The 25,801-nt window shown below is 39.8% G+C and overlaps 2 protein-coding genes across 3 annotated transcripts in view; one reads left to right on the forward strand and one right to left on the reverse strand.

The window, feature by feature from the left end:
* The window catches only part of ALK (ALK receptor tyrosine kinase), a 641,950-nt gene extending 630,376 nt beyond the window's left edge, over positions 1 to 11,574 (forward strand). Inside the window, exons 27-29 of the mRNA XM_074331841.2 lie at positions 2,319 to 2,453; positions 3,144 to 3,234; positions 5,493 to 11,574. Coding sequence (XP_074187942.2) covers positions 2,319 to 2,453; positions 3,144 to 3,234; positions 5,493 to 6,179 — 913 coding nt within the window. The 3' untranslated portion in view covers positions 6,180 to 11,574. The remainder of the gene's footprint in view (positions 1 to 2,318; positions 2,454 to 3,143; positions 3,235 to 5,492) is intronic.
* Positions 11,575 to 14,601: 3,027 nt separating this feature from the next.
* The window catches only part of CLIP4 (CAP-Gly domain containing linker protein family member 4), a 56,789-nt gene continuing 45,589 nt past the window's right edge, over positions 14,602 to 25,801 (reverse strand). For both annotated transcript variants that reach the window (XM_074331840.2, XM_074331838.2), the window contains exons 15-16: positions 23,560 to 23,632; positions 14,602 to 17,461 (exon numbers count right to left, since the gene is read on the reverse strand). In XM_074331840.2, coding sequence (XP_074187941.1) covers positions 17,140 to 17,461; positions 23,560 to 23,632 — 395 coding nt within the window. In that variant the 3' untranslated portion in view covers positions 14,602 to 17,139. The remainder of the gene's footprint in view (positions 17,462 to 23,559; positions 23,633 to 25,801) is intronic.

Below are 25,801 nucleotides of genomic sequence, written 5' to 3' on the forward strand. Positions count from 1 at the left end.
CCTACATGTATCAACATGGATAAATCTCAAAAACTATTTAGTGGGGGAATAAAGCAAGTTCCACAAAGGAGTAGGATATCATTTATGTATAATTTTATAATGAAAAACTTAAGTCTATAAAAGAGTTTATTGTTCCTGCTTTCACACATTGTAAAAAGGTGTGAAAACGTACATGGGAAGGATACATTCTAACTTCAGTGAAGGGGAGGCAGAGAGGAGGAAAGGATGGAGGGTGGGGCTTACTTGTATCTATTTTCTTTTTTTTTTAAGATTTTATTGGGGAAGGGGAACAGGACTTTATTGGGGAACAGCGTGTACTTCCAGGACTTTTTTCCAAGTCAAGTTGTTGTCCTTTCAGTCCTAGTTGTGGAGGGCGCTGCTCAGCTCCAGGTCCAGTTGCCATTGCTAGTTGCAGGGGGCACAGCCCACCATCCCTTGCGGGAGTCGAACTGGCAACCCTGTGGTTGAGAGGACGCTCTCCAACCAACTGAGCCATCCGGGAGCTCAGCGGCAGCTCAGCTCAAGGTGCCATGTTCAGGGGGCGGAGCCCACCATCCCTTGCGGGACTTGAGGAGTTGAACCTGCAACCTTGTGGTTGAGAGCCCACTGGCCCATATGGTAATCGAACTGGCAGCATTCGGAGTTAGGAGCGTGGAGCTCTAATCCCCTGAACCACCAGGCCGGCCCACTTGTATCTATTTTATTTCTTCAAAAGGAGAGGGAGAACTGACACAAATAAGGCAAAATATTAACATCTAGATATATATCTATTTTATTGCTTTTCATTTTTCAAGTTGAGATTGTTTCATAAAGTGCTTTAAAAAATAGTAATCACATAACTTCAGATACTAAGAAGTGCTATCGAGGCAAAAAAGGATAAAGAGTGTGGGGTGGAGGTGCCAGAGGAGGGTGCTGTTTTAGTGCTGATGGTGGGGGAAGGGTCCACGCAGGAGGGGAAAGTCCAACACCTGAATGACAGATAGGCATACCATGGAAAGATCCGACAGAAAGGCTTTCCAGGCTGAGGGAAAGTCAAGTGTAAAAGGCCAGTGGCAGGAACAAGACTGGTTTGTTTGAGGAATGAAAACAAGTCTTCATGGCTGGAGCTAAGGGAACACAGGGACCAGTGGTAGTTGAGATGGAAGGGGCAGGCAGGGACAGAACACGGAGGGTCTTAGGACCCAGATTAGGGAGTGTGGATTTTATTTTGAGTACAGTGAGATGCCTCTGAAGGATTGGAAGCAAGAATGTGACACTGTGCTTTTTTGAAAACGATAAATCACTCAAAAAGATAAATCACTCACTGCAATTGAAAATAGACTTGAGTGGGGCAGGTGAAGCTGGGAAACCAATTAGGAAAATACCGCAATTTCTAGATATGGGATGAGAGGGGCTAGGCTTGGTGGTGGCAGTGGAAGCCATTAAAAGTGGTCAGATTCAAGTTCTGTCTTGAGAGTAGTTAACAGGCCTGGTACAAGTTGGATGTGGATTGAGAGGTGTGGGAAAGAGTGAGATCAAGGGCTATGCCTAATTTGCAGCTTGAGCAAATAGATGAATTGGTAGTACCACTGAACTGGAAAGAATGGAGGAGATGGTCTGGGTGCTGAAAGGATACTCAGTGTTGGTTGAAAGTGCTCTGACACCTTTTTGTGCAATGTTGGTTGATGATCAGAGTGCTACATTTGGAAGTCAAGTGGACAGTATGTGTTAAGAATTTTTCAGTGTTCATATTCTTTTTATGTAGTAATTTCATTAGAATTACCCTAGATTTTATGAGGTTATCCTAATTGTAAATTTGGGGAATTTATCCTAAGCAAATCGTCCTTTTTAGAAAACGCACATAGATGTTCATCACAGTATTTCAAATATTTTAAAAATTGAAAACAATATGGAAATGATGTGGCAAATTACGGCACAACTACTCAGTGAAATGTTTTATAGCCATTTCAAATTCTATTTATAAAATGTATTAGCATGGAACATGTTTATGCCATAATGGAATTTGCAAAAAAAAAAAAATCAAGGTTCAAAATTGCATATTGACTATAACTACAATCATGTAAAAAAAAATCTAAGTAATTTGACTGGAACAAAAAAATAACATGCTAACAATGGTTAGCTTTTTATGGAGCACCGCATGTGGTTTTCTCATTCTTTAATTTTTCTCCATACGAACAATTTGCTATTGTGGAAAATATGTAATAAAAAAATTAAAATTTTACATCTCTGTGTGTCTATATGTGTATATGTATGTGTCCATGTGTGTGCACACGTGTGTATATGTGCATCCACATCCATCTCTCCTGTCCTGTGCACAGGTCCTTTGGAGTGCTGCTGTGGGAAATCTTTTCTCTTGGATATATGCCATACCCTAGCAAAAGCAACCAGGAAGTTCTGGAGTTCGTGACCAGCGGAGGACGGATGGACCCGCCTAAGAACTGCCCTGGGCCTGTGTACGACTCTTTTAGGAACATTTCTACAAGTTACTAAGCACGGTTCTCCTTTTCAAACAATATCTGCAGCCACATGTGCTTTTGTAAGATGGAAGGGCAGATGGCTGACCTCATTTAATAAGCCCCAATACAGGCATGTGTCTGTGATTCCAGGGAGACAGCTTAGTCTTCTGGCCCCAAAAGCGATAATGTCACACCCATAATGGTGGCCTTGGTCAGACTGGAGGCAGTGGACTCACCAGGCTCACCCTCTGCAAGCACCCCCCAGGAATTTGTGTCCCGGCCTCCACAGCACTGTCTTCAGTCTCCTTGAAATATTTCCATTCCCTGCGTTTCTGCTGTCCTGTCTGGCATCCCTCACCTGCCTCCCACAAGCGAGGCAGATGGGCAATATAGACTATCCCACCCCAGAGATGACTTTCATTCGGGAATAGAATGAGAGGAGCCACATTTAATGGCAACACCAGGATGGCTGTGTTCATGAGCTTTGGTGTTACAATACCCTTACACTTGGCACAAGTGCTCAGCCCATCAGCAGAGGGCAGCATATGCCAATCACATGGGACCTAGATGAGTTGCCACCCTCAAACTCAGTGCCATGCTGGTCCCATTTGAGAAGTGCTGGGGAAAAAATGTATTTTTCATCCTTCTTTCTCTTGACCTTAATTAATGAGCTTATTCTTCTCTTAGATATAGGATCATGACCCAATGCTGGCAACATCAGCCTGAAGACAGACCCAACTTTGCCATAATTTTGGAGAGGATTGAATACTGCACCCAGGTATAAACATGTTTTCTTCTTGATAAGCATTTATATAGAAAGGTCATAAGATTGCAAATACCAAAATGTGAAATAAAAGGTAGAACAACCAGAAGATATGAGTTATGATCATGAGAATGAACATTAATTATCTATAAAGTAAAATGGTTCCTCTGTTTCCATGTTTTGTAAATAAATACCAGTAACTGCCACCTTCTTCACCAGCACAACACACTGACACTCAATAATATTAGGGCATCAATTCAATTCACAGGTATTAACTAAATCCCTACTGGACACCTAACGTTTTATTAGACAAAACTGGAGCGTCAAAGAAGCATGGTAAACAGCTGCTCCCTAAGAGTTTGGAGCCTAGCTACAGAGACGGTAACATGAAATAATTAGCAGTATATAATAATTTGATTATTGTATGTCCATTGATATGTGTTAGAGGGATGAAAGGCAAGGTCAGAGTGATCTGAAGACATTTTATCATCATCAAACAGCATCTGTAATACACACACCATTTTCCATGTATTTCACCTTATCCTCATCGAGGTACACAAAATATCCCCCCTTCCAGATGAGGAGTTGGGGCTTGGAGAGGTTGTCCAAGCCACACGGTTTCCCAGCACTCCCTCTGGGCCCAGTGCAGACCCCGCTCCCATTTGCTTCAGGAATCACTCTAAAGTCTCCCTTTCTCCCCCATTTTCGCAGATGACTATGCCTCCTAACTCCTCAAGAATGGAGAGGCTATCGAACGAGACTCCCCTGAATGTGCTCCCTGTCTCTGCCCCCACACCATTCCCACCACCTCCCCTTCAAAGCTGCCCCCTGTCCCCCAGGGGCTGTCATTCCACAGTTACCTCCTCTCCACCGTATCTGCTTTCTTTCCCTCTCTCTCCGTGCTCCTTCTGCTAGGACATCTAATTCTGGAGAATATTTTAGAAGTCAGACAATAAACCGCTGCCTCTCTAAATTCCTTCGTTTGAGTTGTTACAAAAGACATAATACATTTTCAAACTATAGTCATTTCCTAGCCTCACGATTCCACCCTTTCAGGTCCTGTCAGCTCAGAAGTAGGTGGACTGGCATTTATCTGGATGGACTTCATTTATCACGTTATTTGGGGTTGTTTCAGAGAACTTGATGTTCAATGACACTTCAGGTTACTATGTTGTAATATTAATGGAATTTACCCACTTAAATAGATATACTTTGGAGTAAATTTTTTCAAAGAATATACCATCCCTCCTAAAAGCAGGTGGTTCTACAGACGCACATTTTGAAGGACTCACTAGAGACACTAATAATTAACAGGGAAGGAACTGAAATATAAAAGAGAATCAGAAGGTAGTTATTTTTTATTATTAAACCCTTTACTGATGAATGCTGGACCAAAGTACTTTTCTGTTGAATGCCAGTAATGGTTTTCCCAATTTGTATAAAATACTAAAGAATTAAATTTCGCCAAGTTTTAGTTTCCTCCCACAAATTTTCCTCAAATCTCTGGCAACTGCTTTTGCTTTTCTATATTACAATCTGTGGCTGTGATTGAGCACAAAGTTGGTTTTGTAAACGGTCTTCCTCCCAGCACTTCAGTATTTCCTGGGTCTCACAAAGGGCGTCATCATATCCAAACTCGTTACAGAACCACTGCATTATGATATCTGCACATGCAATGATATGATGACATAACGTAGAAAAAGTTGTGATTACGTGTAGCCCATCCAAATATAAGAAAAACAGGAGGCAGCTAGGAAGAGAACAACAAGTACGCCTTGTAAACCAACATGGTACGTGTGTGTCTCTCTCCTCTTCTCCCTTCCCATCCCTTTGCCCCCACTACACGCACATACACATCTGAAGCCAGAGTTTCCTTTTCAGTTGGAAAGATTTCATTGGGAACAGAGTGGAATAAATTTTTTAACTAATTTACAATTTTTTTAAAAGTCCACTGGCCTTTTAAGACTGGCCCAACAGTGGTCTCTGCAAAGCTTTTCCTGGCCCCTGGCCCCGGCACCGGGCAGTTGGGTGCTTCTAGGACCCAGTACACACGCCTACTCCAGAGCGTCTCTTCTAAGCTCTTCAAGGACGAGGAGAATTTCCCATTCATTTCTTATTCCCTGCTGCCTATAAATGAATATATTCCCAATAGACAGGGAATGGTTTCCTCATCTGTAAATTAAGTTGGGGTGAGATTTTCACTCAGGAATCTTCCAGATCCAACGTTGTTTTGTCTGATTCAGTTTTAATCCATTCATTTCTCCTACCTATAGGATCCAGATGTGATCAACACTGCTTTGCCAATAGAATATGGCCCACTCGTGGAAGAGGAAGAGAAAGTGCCCGTGAGGCCCAAGGACCCTGAGGGAATGCCTCCCCTCCTAGTCTCTCCTCCACCAGCTAAACGGGAGGAGGGGCAGGGCCCAGCTGCCCCGCCCCCTCTGCCTTCTGCTTCCTCTGGCAAAGCCGTGAAGAAACCAGCAGCCGCAGAGGTCTCTGTTCGAGTCACCAGAGGGCCAGCCACGGAAGGGGGACACGTTAACATGGCATTCTCTCAGTCCAACCTGCCATCAGAGCTGCACAAAGTCCAGGGGTCCAGAAATAAACCAACCAGCCTATGGAACCCAACTTATGGCTCCTGGTTTACAGAGAAACCCCCCAAAAAGAACAATCTTCCAGCAAAGAAGGAACAACACGAGAGGGGAAGCCTGGGACGTGAAGGAAGCTGTACTGTCCCATCTAACGTTGCAACGGGCCGACTCCCAGGGGCCTCTCTGCTCCTAGAACCATCTTCACTAACAGCCAACATGAAGGAAGTGCCTCTGTTCCGGCTGCGTCACTTCCCATGTGGAAACGTTAACTACGGCTACCAGCAGCAGGGCTTACCTTTAGAGGCCACCACTGCCCCTGGAACTGGTCATTATGAGGACACCGTTCTGAAAAACCAGCCTGGGCCCTGAGCTCATCAGCACTCATTTCTCTTCCTTGGGAATCCTGAGCCCATGAAGGGGGGACAGGTAATGGCTCCTCCACACCCCAGAGACCAAATGTCACTTTTCATTTTGTGCCAACTTGTTTTGACGTGCCACATAAGAAGCTGTATTTTCAAAGTGCTTTAGAAAGGTTTTGAGCATGGGTTCCCCCTATTCTTTCAAAAGAAGAAAATATCACAGAGACAAGTGAGACTACGAAGCCCGGAGGGGGCTGCCTAAGGTTTTGTGCATGGTTGATGTCCGCGTCCTCATGCTTCCTTCCAACCCTGTGTGCTCTGCTTCAATACGGTCAGAATTAGCGGCTCCTGTGTTTCCTAGTTGGAGTCCCAGACGTGTCCTTACCTTGTTGCTATGGACCTGGACCACTTGAGGGGACAGGGAACAGAAATAAAGGAGCTATTTGCAATGAGTCAGCATGGGGAAGGACATTCTTTACTTGGAAAAGAAAATTCATAGACAACTAACTGCAACGCCAAGTTAGATGACATTTAGATGCTTTCGATTGTGCTGATTCCCCGATGATCCTAAAAATGTAATGACTAGTGATGGTAGAACAGAGAAAATGTGTATATACTCATCTAAATGAAATGCAAACATTCCAAGTGCTTTGAGTATGATAAAACCCCAAGCCAGAACCAGAGATTCAAAAGCATTCTATTAATGTGCCTCATGCCTTAAGAAAACCTTCCTACTAAAAGTGAACAACTGAGTGTGAGGTTTCCTACTGAATCGAACACTCGAGATTTAAATTACTAATTACTTCTTTTATAACTGTCCACAAATTAAAATAAAGTCTGATCATTTAAAAACAACAATTTGAAGCAGCAGGGATCCATCGAAGCATAGAAACATATCCCCACATGAGTGTAAGTGTCAATACGTCTTAGGCCAAAACTTTCTAACAGTTTCATTCACGAAAGCCACCAAGTTGACGTTTCTACCTGTAGCACTAGACGGGTCGTTGGAATACCAGGCCCTCCAGTGGTCCTAATGAGAGGTACTAATGCAGTATCCTGCCTTCCAGTGTTCACCTGCGTTTTCTCTCCCTTAATCACGTGATCCTAGCATACATGGGAACACAGCTCTGCTGAAATATACATAGCATAATTTCTATAGCTATCAAATGCAAATTAAAAGAAAGAATCTTTCCTCTGGGGCAATGAGTAAAAGAATTAAGGAACATCTGGAGTGCTGAGTTTGACAGTGACGTTATTGTAGGAGTTCTGAACTTGGTTTTCACAGACAGAATTTATTTCCATGGAAAGAAATTGGGGACCTATTAAATTTTACACACATACTTATGTAATAATGTTTCACTGTGTAAGTTTTCATTTCATCCCTTCTCTCTGCTTCTCCTCCATGCTCTTGTCCAGTTTTTTTCCAGGTAGTCGCTATGCCAAAGCATCGCTTTGGGAGGAAAGCATCTTTTCTTTCTTGCTGGACACTAAGCATTCTCCAGCAAAAGGACTGGATATCTATCTACCTTTTCCCTACCTTCTGAGTTTCACCTACATCAAAAGCATCACTTTCTGTTCTAGGCCAACAGTAGACAAGCATTCGTGCCTCCTACACAGACGCCTTGCCCTAGTTGGTAGCTCTGCTCCTCTGCAGAAGCAGAGGTGGCACCCCGGACACCACCTTTCCTTATCTTCTTAACTGCCAGCATATTTTCATCAGACACACATCTTCATGGACACATCAACGAACTCATCTCGAAATAATTGTATCAGGAAAGTTTGGGCTCGTGCCAGGTGCAAAAGTAAATAGTCTAATTATATAAACTTAAAAAAAAATAGTCAAATTATAATTAATCTAACTCATCAACCCCCTGGAGGGTCCCAGGAATCACACTTTGAGAAACAATCTCCTAAAGGACAATGACAGAGGAACTGTCAAAAACTGAGAAAGACAATTTCATTTCACATTTGTAATACCAATAACCAATTAACCAGGGAGCATGCTACATAGTTCAATACCCAACTCTTTATCATTATTAATGGGGAGAAAAATCCTATCCCTTTCTCTTCTTAAAAACGACAAATCCATTCTATTTTCAGGTTGCACCTTACCACCACTGAGAGAGGTGTGTCGATTCTAATCATCTATATCGGTCTCAATTTTCATGTCAATTTTCAAATGCCAGTCGAGTCTTAAAAGCCTGTATACACAGATAGGTAAACAACTCCACGCTGAGGTATGATGCCCTCAGGAGGTTTCATTTAACTCACTGTATGTCCTCAGCATCAGCGTGGTATTAACCTGGACCTCTGTCCACTCAGTATTGCTGCAGCCACATGGAGACGGCAATTCAGACAGAGGCTGTGGCCTCTCACATTTACTATGACAGAAAGTTCCACATAGAACATGAACTGGCACAATTAAAGTTTGCAGAAGCAATGTCAGTTAAACCACAAGCTAGAATGATTATTTCTATTCCATGTCTATAAAGAAGCTCCTCAAAAGTCCACAACCGTTCCCACTGGGAGATTGGCAGTTTGTGACAAATGACCAGTTTGTCAAATGCGGCACCTCAAAATTAGAGCAAATCAATATAACAAAAATAAAACTTAATTTTTTTTTTAAAGAATGTGATCTACTTAGTAGTCAGAATCCTGGATTCTCTTCCCCCAGTGAGGGTGTAAGTCCTGGTTTTCCCTGGGTTACTGGGCCTGCCTGTACCTCAGTATCTCCATATATGAAATAAGGATAGTCACGTCCCTTTCTCACTGCCCCTTGGGGAGATTATAAACAGTGTGAAAGCACAAGCTCACCCTCCCATACCTCTTGAATTCCAAATGATTTGGGGTTGGGTGTGGGGAGAATTTCACGTCAGAGTGTGTCTGCTTGCCTGTCCTCTGCCACCACAGCTCAGTGGCACTTCCTGTACCACCCGTCTGGCCTACTTGGCTCTCCCACTTGTGCCATGTTTGACTTCATCTGTCACTTGTTTGATGACAGTAGCAAGAACCCTACCAGAACCAATCCTTTTCGGCTCAAAAGATGAATATAAAACCCTCTACCACACTTACAACTAAGTGTTAAAAATAAGCATCCCAGAAAGGAAGATGTTTAATCAATTTGAGTAATCCTTTTTTTTTTTTTTTTTTTTTAATTTCTGGCATCTCCATATACTACTTGGTAAACTCTATGGCTGCAAGTTATTATGTAACTCTACATTAACTTTTTTCCACTAAGAAATTCTAAGTGATCAGGCTACTTTAATAGATTTTCTCCAGTAATAGTAGGATGAAAATTCACCTGAGCTTTATAGACCTAAAACAAGACGTGTATGAATTCAGACGACTCTGAATAACAGACTCCCATGACACGATTCATAAAACTGTATGAAGTGTGTTGTCAGTCTTTAGCTAATGATTTTTAAATGGGTCCCCAAAGAACATAAAGCTGACCTCGCTAATTTCATTGCCGGAGATGGTTCCCCATGTCGTGTGAACATACAATACAGAGGCCAGTGTCCCCATAACTCTCCACGAGATGCCCTAAAAGATGATTAACTGAGAATAGCGAGACTTCTCCTGTAAGATTCTATTTTCATTTGGTATCCTGAGTCGGTATTCACTTTTTAATGCACTACTCATGTACAAAGCTATTTTCAGCCCTCGCCCAACTTTAAAACATTTGAAAAGCTCAGAATAAGAACAGACTATTACCTACAAGTGGGGGGAGGAGGAACATGAACTATAACCACAAAACCAAAGCAGCAACTTTCCTCTCTTCAGGTTTCAATAAATATAAAACAGTGGGTGGCCCTTCGTATACAGATGACACCACCAGGCTCACCTTAGAAAAACTGCAAGGACTGAAGCGTTGGCAGTGCCGGCTCACGTCCACTTCTTAGACCCCTCTGCCTGACACACTCGAGCGGTCTCTCCACTGCATTGGTTCATTAAGGCCGACTGCCTCCTGGAAGGCAATTAACCCTCCAGCACTACCACGCTGGTGCAGCAGGCATGTATCAGCTGGTAGTAGTTGAAAGGCTGTCTTATTAAACTCAGCCTTAGTAACCAATGTATTAATGATTCCTTAGGATATTTACATGGTAAGACATCATTTGCCAACATAGATGGATATCAGATTGATAAAACTTCAGACCATGAGAACATTTTGAATATTTTGGATGGTGTGGCACTCATCAATTACTTGAGAAACAGCAAGCAGACTGCGCAGGAGTTAAGAGACCCAGGTGTTAGACCGCAACTAGCTACCCATGTGACTCAGGCAAATTATTTAAACTCTCTCATTTAAAAATATGAACGATTTGGTCTCAAAGGCCCCTTCCAACGCCGAAGTCTGATTCAGTGAGACTTCCTCTATGTAAGGTAAACCCTAACCACGTGTAGGACGTGATGGCTGTGTGTGTGTGTGTGTGTGTGTGTGTGTGTGTGTGTGTGTGTGTTTCTTCTTGACCGTGACTCCTCATTCACCTAAAGCCAAAGCCGATTAAGTCGGTGCCCAATCCGAGCAAGCCAAATGATATTTCATCTCTATACAGAAGTAGACCAGAGAGAAGTTTAGTGTCAGGTCGCTGTTTATTCTTCCTATTCAAAGACCTCATTAACAAGTCAGAAAAATCATTGGCAAAATGAGGTTCACCAGGGGTGGTTTCCTGGAAGAAGCAAAGCTGACAGCACAATGAAAATCATGTCCGTTTAGTGACCTTCCCGCCAGCCATGTCGCACCACTTGTTTCTCTTTTGTTGCCTTTGCTATAATTGCAGCCTTATTAGCAAAGTCAAGTTATAAAGCTTACCTTTTGGAGGCTATCCTTTTACACACCTAACATCTGATAACAGATGAGACACACGGTCTGTCAGTTGTCAATTTGCACCTCCCAGAGCCCTTTCCCAGCATGAAGTCACAAAGCCCAGAAGAAGGTGCATGTGGGAGCCCCGAAGGCGTGTGTGGGTCAGGCTCCCTCAGTAAGTGTTCTGGTGCGTAATGATGAGGACTTCAATAATAACTGGAGTCCTCCCTCCCACTCACCAGACAATTGGACAGAATCTCTCTTTTCAGAGTTACAGGCACACCCACTGCCATTGGATGGCAATGTGGGGGAAACCTGTTGTGAATAATACAGTGGATCTAAAAATAGGGAATCCCCAAAAGACAGCCAGTTCAAACATCCCACCCAAAGATAGGACTGTGAAGATTGCAGGCAAATTACCTACATTTCAGGGCATCTAAAAGTCGAGGGGAAAAAAAAACACTAAATCTTTTTGCATTATTTCAAAGTAATGTTTATATAGTACTTCACAGCTCTCAGAATAAAGTAATACTAAAGACAGAAATTATTTTTCCTCATGTGTGTGCCAGTAAGCAGCTGCTGATGTTTTAGAAAAGGTTAAGAAACAAGCAGAATGGGACACTGGATTTCCCTAAGTCACACACCAGGAAGTGTTAAGTGAGGCCTCAAGAAATCTCATGCCGTTTCTTAATTCCCTAAACACCGTATTCCCTTCAAGAAAAAGATCATTTGAGAAAATTACATTTTAACTAATATGTATAACCTATTGGAATTCTTCCTAGAAACACATTTTTATTGACAGGTTCAAAAAAGGGGACTGAAATTTTCCACTTTTCTCTCACTGTTGTCTGTAATGCAAAATCCATGTTCCCTGCCACCAATATGGCACTTGTTATGACTATTAAGATTCATTTTGAAATCCATTTTGGGATGTTTTTTCCAAAACTATTGGACAGCAACACCCACCTTTCGTAACCTGACCTGTGGGGGTCGGGAACATCATTAATACTGCTGGCTGAGATTTACGCTGAATCTCAGAAGTCATATTAAAGAAAAAACAGAAAGAGCTTGTGACTATACTTTTAACATGATTTATTTCCCTGTCAGTCTGATTTGATTTGTTGGGTGAAAAATAATGAGTTCAGTCTCCAGGAAGGTAAGGCTACGAGTAAAGTCACGATGAGCTCTGTGAGGCCAGAGTTGAAATAACCTCCATGAGACTGACGGACACCAAGGAGAACACAGCATCTGAACTTGTAAACTTCCTACACTTTAGAAATGCTTCAAATTCAAACTCAGTCAGTACAAGTAGAGTTCTGAGACGCCCTATTTAATTTTATTTATCTGACACAAACAAGTCTGACTAATACCCAATCCAGACACCAAATTCCTCCGGACAAAGAAGCTTAACAGGGTGGACGCCCATGTAAATACTTAAATATCTAGAGTAGCAACACACTTGTATTTCTGGGTTCATTTAGGATTTTAGAGCTGAACTTAAACCAGACTTATGAGCATTTTTTAAATGACACCATTGATCACTGAGAACAGGTTATATTTTAAGCTAATAGCCTCAATTTAAACCCCTAAAATATCTTTACTGATACAATTCTGAACTTCCTGCCCCCTTCTCAGTACCACACGTCCCTATTTGAACTGTGTAGTAAAGGAGGAAACTTGCTGCTGCTTTATCATGAAAATTCTATCGGATACAAGACATTCTAAAGGGATAAGAGGGAAAGAGGTTCTCACACCTCTTGGTGCCTTTCTCCTCCAGGAAGAGGCTGTAAGCAGAAAAACAGTTTCATTTCTACCAAGCACAATGAAAACATATTGTTGTCAGTAATATGTGCCCAGCTACTCTAATTCCTCCACATATATTGTCTTTTTCCCTCCTGTAACAAGGACCATTAGCAAAAATTTGGGTAGAAAAAATTCTTTTTGCCTATGGAAAGGCATCATATCCTGCTCGTAATAAAACCTTAACGTGTCCACACACAAGCTTCATTAGGTATGTCTGTTGTATATTCAAGCAATTTACGTGACACTGTTTGTAAATAGGGGCCTATGTACCAAGGGGCATTATTAAACAATTACTAAAAATCTCTGTGATAATGTGAGTTTTGTATTAACTATGTATTTGTATTATAAATAAGTGTAGTAAAGCAAAGGGCATGAAGAAAAATAAAAAGTAAATTCTCCTATTGGTTTGCCATGTGGTAATACGTAGTATATGTCTCTGAGTCAATCATTTAGATAACACATGTCTGGTGGGTAGTTAAAATTACTAGATCTGTTTCTCAATTAAGAATGATTCTTAACACATTAGGTCTCAGGCCATCGGTCGATGTGGCTTAAGTAAGATTATCACATATTCTACACAGGTAGATCCAAAATAAAACTCTGAAATAAAAATGCTTGGCACTGGAGACCAATGCTGGCACACTCAGGTGAGATTCAGTTCTTACTCAGCATATTAGACCACACATACCGTGTTTCCCCCAAAATAAGACCAGATCTTATATTAATTTTTGCTCCAAAAGACGCATTAGGGCTCATGTGCAGGGGATGTTATCCTGAAAAATCATGCAAGGGCTTATTTTCAGTTAGGTCTTATTTTGGGGGAAACACAGTATTACTCTGTTCTCTAAATTATCATCACAGCAGAATAGAAATTCAAAGCTGGCCCCAAGAAAAACATGTAGGCAGCTGCCTTAGGTGACCCTGTTGTATCTTTCTTGTCCCCTTTTCTACCCAACACCCAACATTTTCTAACTCCTTCATGTCCCTATCTTGGGGTAAAGTTGAGCTACTATGATTCATTCAAACCTTTCTTGCCCTCTTTCCTCCCTTACCTAGGGATGAAATTTACCTGTTCCATCACCTGGTCTCTCAAAGCCACCTGTCGAAAGTCAGCTGGATAATGTCTCTGCTTTAAACAACCGATGGCCGGCACTGCCTCTGTTAATTCAATGAACATTTACTGAGCATCTCCTAGGTGCCAAGTATTATTCCAGGTGTTAGGGACAAAGCAATGAACGAAACAGTCAAAAATCCATCCCACAATCCAGTGAGGGAAGAGAGAAATAATGAGCAAAAAAGTTTACCATGGCCAAGGGTGATAAACGCTCAGAGAAAAATAAAACATGAAGGAAGGACTCACACCAAGATTACAATGTCTCAGTTCAGATTCAGCAAACATCCGAACTCTTTCAAGCACTCAAAAATATTCCTGCCAAATTAATCTAAACTATAGAACAGAATTTTTAGTCAGATGTAGATAATTATTTGTATATTTTTAAAACCTAAATTGAAAATGTTCTATCCTACCTTAAACAAATGAAATCCCACTGGTATAAAAGACAGTTAAGCAATTTTAGAAAACTGTAGAAACACATTCTTTTCTTAAATGGCTCTCTGTCCATCCAAACAAGATATATAATACAGGGTGGCTAAAAACATCACTTGTTGAGTAGAAAGCATGACACTTTTTAAGGCTCTTTTAAAAGGATAGGAAAAATGCAACTTATTACTGTAAGAACAAAAAACGTTAAGTACAAACCATCTGTACACTTGAGTTACTGAGAAAAGCACCATTGCAGGGAGGGTAAATGACAACATACCATTCCAAAACCAAACAGCTTCCCTTTTTATTAATACTCAAGAAGTGAACTTTGAATGACATTTCACAAGCAAAACACAAATGAAAACACAGAATTTGTATGTATAGTATCTGTAAACATACACATTATAGGCATTTAATAATCCTAGTCTAAATATGAGAACAATTGGTTCTCTGACCTCAAAATAAATTCAGTGTTGGCATCACTGTTTCTAACTTACAGTGTTTTATATTTACCAGGAAGAATTATAGACACCCAAGTTCAATATAGTCAGGCATTTCATGTTAAGGTATAAATAGAGTTTTTAAGAAATAAGCTGTATAATAAAATAAGTTTACTTTTAAATTGCAGTTACAGTCATTTTTCTTCAGTCAATAAAAATATTCCTTGGTTATAAAGCAGGCTTATTTTGCAAATGTATTTCAGGAAAATAGGTTTAGCAATATTTGAAATACCACACTTTAAAAAAAAAAAAAAGGCAGCAAAACAACAGAATTTAGATTTTAAATAGTATATTGCAAAATAGTTCAACATATTATTTCTAAGCAAAAAATTAGCTCCATTCTGAAGGATGCTTTCAACTTTATAAAGCAAACTGTTCCAGTATTTCTGCTGTAGTTTAAAGTCTAAATAACTACAATTAGAGACAAATCTTTACATATGTAGGACCTAAACTTCAATGCGTATCCGTAACCCAAATGTTTTGCATTATTACATCACTCTATTATGAAGCTTATTTTGTTAACGTGTCCAACAAGGAAAATAAAAACACGATACAGTTCTGTACCTTTATAACAGGATAGTTTGCAACAATTGAAAATATAAAAAGAGCAACAACAGCAAACACCAGCTTTATGAATTATAAAACAAAAAAAATTGAGAAATCATGAACATTTAAATGAATAACTACTATGTTCTTCCTTATACATCTTAATTTGCACTCTTCTCTTAAGTGTAGTTTTTTAAATGTTTTTCATATCCCAGGTAGAAATGATGACAAAATTCTCTACAAAAGTGAAAGTGCATCATCATGTTTTAAAAGTGCTTTGTGTGTGTGTGTGTGTGTGTGTGTGTGTGTGTGTGATATGTCCAATAAGGAAGTTAAATAAGTATGTGCAAAAATTTCTCTTTATGACTTGAATTCATAAACCTAGTCATAGTCTTTTGTAATTCATCCAGATGAGGCAGTCACCAACACAGAAGAAAAATCCGAGTTTATACACTTTTTATATAGAAGAAAGAGCATGAGCCACAGGTCAGAAGACCCACGTTCTGTTCTTAGCTCTGTTAACCAACATCAGTGACCCTGGGTAAGAGAAGAGCTGCTTTAGACCTTCACTTCCGTATTTGGCAATGGGAGAGTGTCTAAGTTCAAGAGCACAGCAGGCCCCAGCCAGCGCCAAAATTCTAACATATCTTTAGATGAGGCACTCCTGAAAGGGCAAATAATTTTGCCAAAAAACATGAAAAATACACTAGTCACATAGCTTCTATTATTGTACCGATTAGCACAGAAAGAAAGAAAAACTCCAACAGTACTTGGCAGAAAAGGGTCATGTGAACATCATATGTTAACCAAAGCTAGTGAAAATCTTCACAATTACAGCAAATGAAAATTCCAATATTATGTGCAAAAACGAAACAGAGTTAGCAACATCAGTCGGTCACCTAATAGCACATCTTTTCCTAAGTCTCAGAAGTTTCGTGGGTCTAAAGCTTCAAAAGCTTTTAAAAAGGCTTATTTTAAAATTATCTTAAGGGCACCATGACTCCCATAGCTCACATTGCTAGCTTTTTAAAGGAGTCTCTCTGAATTGTTATGATGATTTGTATGAAGCTAGCCGTATGTTCAAATTTTAAATAATGGCTAAATAAAGCCAACCATTTGCCACAGACTATTTTACACCATATACGAGGTCTGACAATTACGTTCGTGAACTCATCCTAGAAAAAGTGCTATATACCGCATTGCTGAATATCACTATGGTCACCTTCGAGGTTCTTCTCCCCTTGGGAAGCTATGCACTGATGCCAACGCCTAGTCCACCCTTCAAAGCAATTGTGGAACTCTTTTTCTGGAATGGCCATCAGAGCGATCGTCATGTTACCCTTGATGTCCTGAATGTCATCAAAATGTCTTCCTTTCAGTATTTCCTTTATTTTCAGGTAAAGAAAGAAGTCATTGGGGGCCAGATCAGGTGAGTAGGGAGGGTGTTCCAATACAGTTATTTGTTTCCTGACTAAAAACTCCTTCACAGACAGTGCCTGTGAGCTGGTGCATTGTCGTGATGCAAGAGCCATGAATTGTTGGCGAAAAGTTCATGTCATCTAACTTTTTCACGCAGCCTTTTCAGCACTTCCTAATAGTAAACTTGGTTAACTGTTTGTCCAGTTGATACAAACTCATAATGAATAATCCCTCTGATATCAAAAAAGGTTAGCAACATCGTTGCAACAAGTTTGCGAAGTTAATTGTCAGACCTCATATATGTACGTACACACACACACACACACACACACGCACACTTCAGAAGTCTAACTCAACAAGTCTCATCCACGAGCTTTGACCCATTTATTCCCCGATAGGTTACTCTGCTGGGCCGAACGAGGACGCCGTGGTTGGGCTTGCAGGTGAAGTAGCGTGTGTCACCCACGGCTCCATCGTTCTTCCCCTTCGCGCTTCGAAGCTCAAGTCCAAGCCAGGTCCCTGCAGCAAAGTCAGTGGGGCCCACGTACCTCACGGTGCCCATCTCGCTGGAGCTCGTGAGGAGGACCTGGGAGCCCTCATGCAGCCTCACGGCCCCCTCAGCACCGCCCGGGCTGCTAGTGCTGCTCCAGCTGCGACGCAGGGCAGCTTTCGATCTGTCCACAGGGAAGAGCAAGAAAAACTCTTCAGTGCAAAAGGCACAGAAATGCCATTTATCATATTCATGTCCACTGCCAGGTTCTCAGTTCAGTCACAAAGAGAATACTTTATGTTTACAACTTGATTTTTTTTTATTCTAAATAGCAATATTAGAATATACTTTTGTTTAACATTTTAAAAGTTTGTCTTTTTTGACTATTTTAATACTACACTCTTCTGGATTTAAGATTTATATATATGCGTACAGTTGACGCTTGCACAGCGGAGGGGTTAGGGGTGCCAAACCCCCATGCAGTCGCAAATCCATGTATAAGTTTTGACTCCCCAAAAACTCAAGCTGTCCCTCAGTATCAGTAGGGGATTTGTTCCAGGATCTCCCATGGATATTAAAATCCACAGGTGCTCACGTCCCCCGTATAAAATGCTGTGGATCAATGCATACAGTCAGCTCTCTGCATCCCTGGACTCCCAACAGGTATTTACTGGAAAAAAGTCCAGGTGTAAGTCAACCTGCACCGTTTTAACCTATGTTGTTCAAGCATCAACTGTGTATACAGCAATTAGAAAAAATACATCTATACCTATTTTATTGCTACCACATTTCCCCAAAAATAAGACCTAGCTGGACAATCAGCTCTAATGTATCTTTTGGAACAACAATTAATATAAGACCCAGTCTGATTTTACTATAAGACTGGGTATAATATAATATAATATAATATAATACAATATAATACTGGGTCTTATATTAATTTTTGCTCCAAAGGATGCATTAGAGCTGATTGTCCGGCTAGGTCTTATTTTTGGGGAAACACGGTAACAATATTAAAGAAATAAAGCAAAAGGAAAAGAACCTTGCATTTTGACTGTGGTAAATTAAAATTACCTTTTGTTCACTTTTTAAATATTTCTTTACATAAAAATAATTTTTTAAAATTGTCAATCACCACTTTGGAAAATGTATGTACATTTTTATGAATGAACTCCAGTTACACTTAAGGGTTTACCACCATCCCTGCCACTAACAGTAAGAAGGAGCTTGGTTGCCTGGCGCAGGAGTCCTCTCCTTTGCTCTACAACAAAACATCACTTAGCATGTACTGCTTCCTGGCACCCACCACCAACCCCACCTGGTAACGACAACGGGACACCCCCACGTGGAACTCAGCCAAGGCCCCAAGCCAATACTGCCCCAGAGCTTCCTCCACTGTCACCGGAAAGTAGGAACTTAGCCACAATAGAAACATTGCCAGAATCTCATTGCCCTCTGACCTGAGACCTCCCAAAACAGTTACTCAGACACCATCACCAGTGGCACCTTCACCCTCTGTCCACAGCACCTCTCCTCCAAAAGAAACCCTTCTCCCTATTCCCACAGTACAATCAATGCAGAAACTGTTATCAAAACTGCATGGTACCCGATAGTGAACAGAATCTGGGTCCTGCTTATTTTCTACTTCACTTTTTGTATTTTTTAATCCACTATATCACAAACAATGTCTCCTTGCCTCCCATTAATGACCCTGTAAAAAAAATAAAAGAGCACTCTAATTTTGAGGTTAGGAAAACTGAGGTCCAAAGACTTGCCCTGAGCCACATTCACCAAGAAGTGATAGAATTCTAGTTAGAAAATATAATGGAAAAAATATTGTTTACCATGTCAAATCTACAATACGAGGGTAAAGTGACAACAAAAAATACTTATTAGAAAAAGTATAAATCTTTACTGAAGAACATATAAAACACAAAAGAGCTTTATCCCAAAATAGAAACATATGTATGTCAATTCTCCCCAAATTCACCCCTGGGATTTTTGCAACCTGCCAAAATTACTCTAAATTTCACATAAATAATGACAATATCTATCATTTCCTGAGCACTTACTGTGTGCCAAGCACTTCACATACATTATTGCATCTGACCTCCCCCAAACCAGAAGTAGGTATTATTCTCTCCTAACGAACGAGGAATTTGAAGCTCAAAAAGCTTAGGTTATCTGTCTAAGGTCAGAGAGACGATAAAGAGGAGAGGTGGGGCGCAGACCCAAGGCTTCCCCCACAAAGGCCAGGTTCTTACAACCATAATGGGTATTATTAATTAAGACAAGGTTGGAAAATAATACAGCAAGGTTTATATTGCCATTTTGTTAAATTATAAAGTTACAATAATTAAAACAAGGTGGCTCTTCCATATGAATATACTTTTAAAGGAAACAAAAAAGACAGCTTAGAAAAATACACATGATTATTTCTTATGGGATAAAAAGTAAAACTTCAAATCAGTGGGAAAGGAGTGAACATTCAATTAGGAACGCTGTAAAAAATAGTTATTGGGGGGGGAATGATTCTTACCACCCACTATATGTTAAAATAAATTCCAAATAAAGAGTTACATGCATAAATTGATAAAAGAAAGAACTAGAAGAAAATAAAGCTGAATATTTATCTGATGTCACACACACACACATACACACCTGGAAAGGGAGGGAGATAGACACCGGTTCATGTTTTAAAAGTTTGGGATCTACTATTAGTTACATTATTTTTTTCATTTATTATGCCATAAAAATGTTTCCAGGGGGCAGCCAGATGGCTCCGTTGGTTAGAGTGCGAGCTCTTAACAACAAACAGGGTTGCCGGTTCTATTCCCACATGGGCCAGTGAGCTGAGCCCTCCACAACTAGATTGAAGACAATGAGCTGCCACTGAGCTTCCAGAGGGGTGGCCAGATGGCTCAGTTGGAGTGCGAGCTCTCAACAACAAGGTTGCCCGTTCAATGGTGGGCTGTGCCCCCTGCAACTAAAGATGGAAAACGGTGGCGACTGGACTTGGAGCTGAGCTGTGCCCTCTACCATTAGATTGAAGGACAACAACTTGGAGCTGATGGGCCCTGGAGAAACACACTGTTCCCCAATATTCCCCAATTTAAAAAAAAAGTTTCCATATCACATTACAGTCTTTTAATACATTGCAAAAGTCACACTGCGGAAAACTATTACAGGATAGGGGATGTATTAAGGGGGAAAGCTTTCAAAGGGTATGTAGAGTATGACTTGTCCAACTTTGCTTAAGTTCAGATACATGCTTTAGGGGAAAAATTTGGAAAAGCATATACCAAAATTTCTAACAGTGATAATCTCATCTAGGTGATAAAATTACAGATGATCTTTATCTGCAGTTAGTGTTTTGTAATTTTTCAAATTTTGCACAATCAACTTTCATAATCAAAAATTTTTAGAGAAACAAGTAATAAATGAATTCAATACCTAAACCAAAAATTAATGGTTTGGATAAAGACTTGACATTCTATTAAGAATGATTTGACTCAAGTTATCCCAAAGCTCTAAAATCCCAGGGAAGTGAGAAATTTAGAACTGACCTGCATTTGAGAGCTATGTTTACTGACCACCTATGAAATAGCAGGTCCAGAACTAGGTTCCAGGATTTGTGTATTATCAGTAAAATGTTATAGAAATTGTGACGGAGACTCTGTACAGAGCAGACGGAGCACGAGAGAGGAGGGAATCCATGTTCCCTGAGATCTCAGGCAAGATCCTTCAGGGAGTAACACTTTGAGTTCACTTAACAGGTGAGCAGATGGAAGGGGGAAGCAGACAGAGTCCTGAAAGCACACTATGTGTACTGTGCGTATTATTTTTTCCTTTTTTATTTTTGGAACAGCACAGAGAGTATAGAGAACTGCTAGTCACTTGTGAGGATATTACCACAAGAGAGAAGTCAGGAGAGAGACAACCCGATGATACAGGCCTTCACCTGCAGTGCCAATGACTCTGGGCTTTGTTCTGGGTTCAAGAATTCAAAAGCTTTAGGGGACAGGCAGAAAACACAAACGTATGATGTGAAATGATGGAGCCTGCGGCGAATGGGATTATATGAGTTCTACCGCGAGACATTCAAATTTCAGCCAACCAAACAAATCGTGTCAATAGGCTGGATTCCACAGACAGGACACTATGAAGACTTTTAAGCGGACACACTGTAATGACACAGAGAGGAGCTGAAATAAGCTGGTAATGAGGGGAAGAGGTGTAGCGACAGATGTGACAGGTCACAGGCTGGATGAGGACAGTGTGAGAGACGAAGCCTTGCGCCCACCAGCTTGTTGCAATGCCCTGTTTCAATCTCAAGCTCCCCTTTCTTCATTACCCTCGATCTTGGCATTCAGTGTATATAGAATGCTGAAGACAGAAGAAATGCTTCCAACCCCCTTTCCATCCTTTTTTCCTCTGAAATGTACTCATCTCAAGAAATGATCTAGAAAAACAAATCCTGTTCTCTCACACAGATGGTACGGGAGGCTGCCCCACCCCCTTGCCTTGGTTCTGTTTCACTCACGTGAGACAAACACGTCTTTGCCCCAAGTCCTTTGAGTTTCTTACCCAGGAATTTCCATTATCTCTGACTATGTTTTCCACGTTTCTTCTGGAAGTGTAATTTATTCCAGATGAATAAATAAGAAAATGGTGCGTGTTTCGGAAATCTTAGTAAACTTATTTTTTCAACCTATGTTCTTCAGAATATGTCATGCTTCCAGGTTAGCAAAGCACAATGTACAATCAACTCTGTCCCCTCAGCAGGAGGTGTCACCCCATCACTCTAATGTCTCTCTCACCACTAAGATAGGGGATACGTCTCCTAGGACCAGCCAACACCTAAAGTCTTCTTTTGTTCCTTACAACACTGATCACCACACATTTTGGTCACATATTCTATAAATAAAAATAATTGAGTATATATCTTCAAACGTATGTTTATTTCTTTGTTTTAAGCAGGTACGAGTATCAATCTGTACAAGTCTCAGTAAAGCCTCATTCATTTTTATTTTCATAGAAAACAAACAGAAGTACTGATATTTTCTTCTCAATGTCAACAAATCACCTGTGCACACCCAGACCTGCTGTATAATTCCCATGGCTCAGGGTTTTTTTCCTCCTTCCCTGTTTCTCCCTGTTAATTAAAGCTCCACTCACCACATCTCGACACTGATTTTGATACCTCCCCCCTTCAGAATCCTTTACATCCTGGTTGCCTCTCCTTAGTAATTTCTTCCATTCTGCCGGAGACCTCCAATATCTTCAATAAACTGGAGCATATGTTACTGCCCTTAAACTCTTTCATCTACTCAAGTGAGGAGATCAACTTCAAAATTCTCACCTTCGGAGAAGGTTTTTAAAGAAGGGGGGAAGAAAACACCAAACCTACCCACCGTGCTAAAACAATACCTGACAGTGCCTTTGGACGAGTCAGGGCTCTCAAGTGCGATTTCAGATCTTTGTGAAGCCTCCCAATAACTCCACACCAGGTTATGACAAGAACACCTGCCTGCTGCTCAGCTGATGGTCAAGTTCTAGTGCCTGGGCTCTAACTTCTAGTGGCTTCTAGTGTCCCACTACTTAAGCACACATGTGCACTGCCCTACTCAGCCGTTTTTGCACTGTTCGTAGATTCCTTGGAATGATTTAGAATTAAAAAAAAGAACTCCTTAACCCAACCAGTCCGTAAGAGCCTCACATTCCTCTAGAAGTGACAGAAAACTATTAGGGGGTGTAAAGTGGGTGTGGGGGAAAATAAATGTAAATGAAAAAGAGAAAAGGACTCTCTACAGAGAAACAAACCAAAAAATAAGCATTTTGAACAGTATATTCTACAAGACGAAGTGGGAGTATTTTTTAAAAATAATACTAAGATTACATTATGCAAATAGGCCTGACATTTCTTTTAAGTATTGCTGAGCACATTGAATCAAATCTCTGACTAATTAAGTAAACAGTTTAAAATCAATCTGCCTTATTCAATAATAACACAAAGTGTAAATTCCTCCAACTTCTATTAACAGTACTAAACTTCTTTGAAAACATATGCAGTATACTGCTTTAGTCACTGGTGACATTTTTAATTGAGCTCGCAAAGGAGGGAGGAAGAACTCTTCTCAACACACTCATCACACCTTTTCTCCTTAGGTGTTAAAATTCTACCAAGCAATGTAAAAGGTACAAAATTTCACTTTTCTTCCTTCATAGAATCCTGTCATGTTCCCCTTGAAAGGTGTTTTTCTAAATCTTCTTAATACTCACTTGGAAAAAGCATTTCTTCTGTTAATCTCTTTTTGAGAAGAAGCAGAAGTTGTACTGAAGCTTCTCCTAAAACCTAAATACGAAAGTTAAGGTCAGAAGAGGAAAAGTAAATCACCAATTTGCAGTCCTTATTAAGTTATCTTTTATCATTTCTTCTATACATGTTCATTATATCTAATGTTTCTTTGGAAATAGAAAATAAAGTAAGAACATATAGAATATAAAAGTAGTTCAGATTTCTGGACAAATTTTGATCTTACCTTTCTCACAAACGATGCACACGTATGAATAAGTTAAAATCATGACATTACTAGTGGATGTTTTATTATAAAATTTCTTGAAAACCAAATAAACCTGAATTATACATTGATAAAGCTGAATCTTTTTACTCTCAAATATTATAATCTTGATAAATCATATGAAAAAAGAAAAATGATTTAGGAAACACTATAACTAAATATATCGAATTTATAAAATATTGAGTAATAAATTTCAGAACTTAAGATTGTTGTCATCCTCAAATGACAGAGCAATTTTTTTGCTGTTGTTTAATTTCACAGAAAGGTAGAATTTCTTTAAAATGTTTTTAAAAAGAATGGGATTTCCAGTTTGGCAGTTAATGGCAGACCAGATGTGCTGAATGAATCTCTTGATTGAAGCGAGTATAATTTAAAACAACTATAATTTTTTTTAAATGTTGAGCTGACACAAAAGGCACAACTTCAGAGAGGCCGAAACCAAAAAAGAAACCATGGGAGGTAACCAAGCACTAACGCAATCTACCATCTTGCACCGCGGGATGCCAGTGAATTTAGAGAACTTGGGCTTCTGCCTCACTGGCTGTGCAGGAGCCAGGGACGGACAGAAAGCCTGCGGCCTGCCAAGACGTGGATTCTAACAAGACTACTGGTTGAAGTGAGGATCCCACACAGCTCGCCTTCAGTGTAAGGTTAAATGAGAAACAAAATGAAACACCATTTGGACAAAAACAAAGGAAAGTGGCTTCGGTCAATGTTAATGCTCAGAAGAAGGCAAAATTGTCTCCCCTCAAAATTTGTGATCATAAGTGAATTTCATTTTATCTGTGTTATATTGGGAAAAAAAAAACTGCACAGAATATAAATTAAAGTAGTCCCAGGTTGGCAGTGCCTCTAGACAACTGGTAGAAGTAAACATAATCTTTTCTGGAGGTATCAACCCAGGCCTCAAAAATTCCCATACATTAAATTCTGAGTAAAATTATCACCTCACAATAATAAACTACAAAACTTACAAGGATAAAAGGGACCATAAGTTAGGCTCAACAGAAACAGATGGTAGAATCAGACTCACAAACACTGCAAATATTGGATAATTTAACATAAAATAAAAGATAACATTTAAAATGTTTAAAGACATAAAAGAAAAACTTGAAAATATGGGAAAAGAATAAGTGACAATAAGTAACAACCAAACAGATTTGCAAAAAAAAAATAAATAAATGAAAATTTCATAATTAAAAAATTTGTGGTGATATTAAGCAGGAGAATAAACATAGCTGAAGAAACAATCAGGAAATGAAAAGACAGATCTGAAGATATCCAGAATGCTGTCCAGAGAGACAAAATTGTAAAAAATATGAAAGAGGCAAGGGAAAGTAAGAAAGTCTACCATACAATTCATCAGAGTTTCAGAAATAAATAATAAAGAGAATGAAGAAGAAAACATTTTAAGTATATGAAGAAGAATTTTTACAGAAATGATCAAAGATACGAATTCCCAGATCCAAAAAAACTCGTAATGCCAAACAGATGAATAAATCTCCACCTACACACATCATAGTAAAACTGTACAACACAAAGAAAATAGAGACTTTTAAAAGCAGTAAAAAGTAAAATAAAATAAAAATTTAAAAAGTAAATCATCTACAACAATATAGATTAAACAGACATATAGCTGACTTCTCAAAAAAAAAAAAAAATGGACAGAAGACAGAAAACAGTAGAATTATTCTGTCAATGTGCAGGGAGAAAATATCCTCCCAACTAAAATTTTTACCAATTTTTAGTTTTATCCAGTAAGACTATCATTAGAAAAGACAAACAAAAACTGAGAGACTTTGCTACCAACAGACCCTTTAAAAAGGATTTTAAAGAATATACATGAGGTAGAATTAAAATGATCCCAAGTGGAAGTTTTGAGTATTAATGACTAGATATTGGTAAGTATGTGAGCAAATCAAAAAAATATTGGTTATAAAAAA

This window comes from Rhinolophus sinicus, chromosome 2 (assembly GCF_057876585.1).
Source record: "Rhinolophus sinicus isolate RSI-liver-muscle chromosome 2, RSI-T2T, whole genome shotgun sequence".
NCBI classification, from domain to species: domain Eukaryota; kingdom Metazoa; phylum Chordata; class Mammalia; order Chiroptera; family Rhinolophidae; genus Rhinolophus; species Rhinolophus sinicus.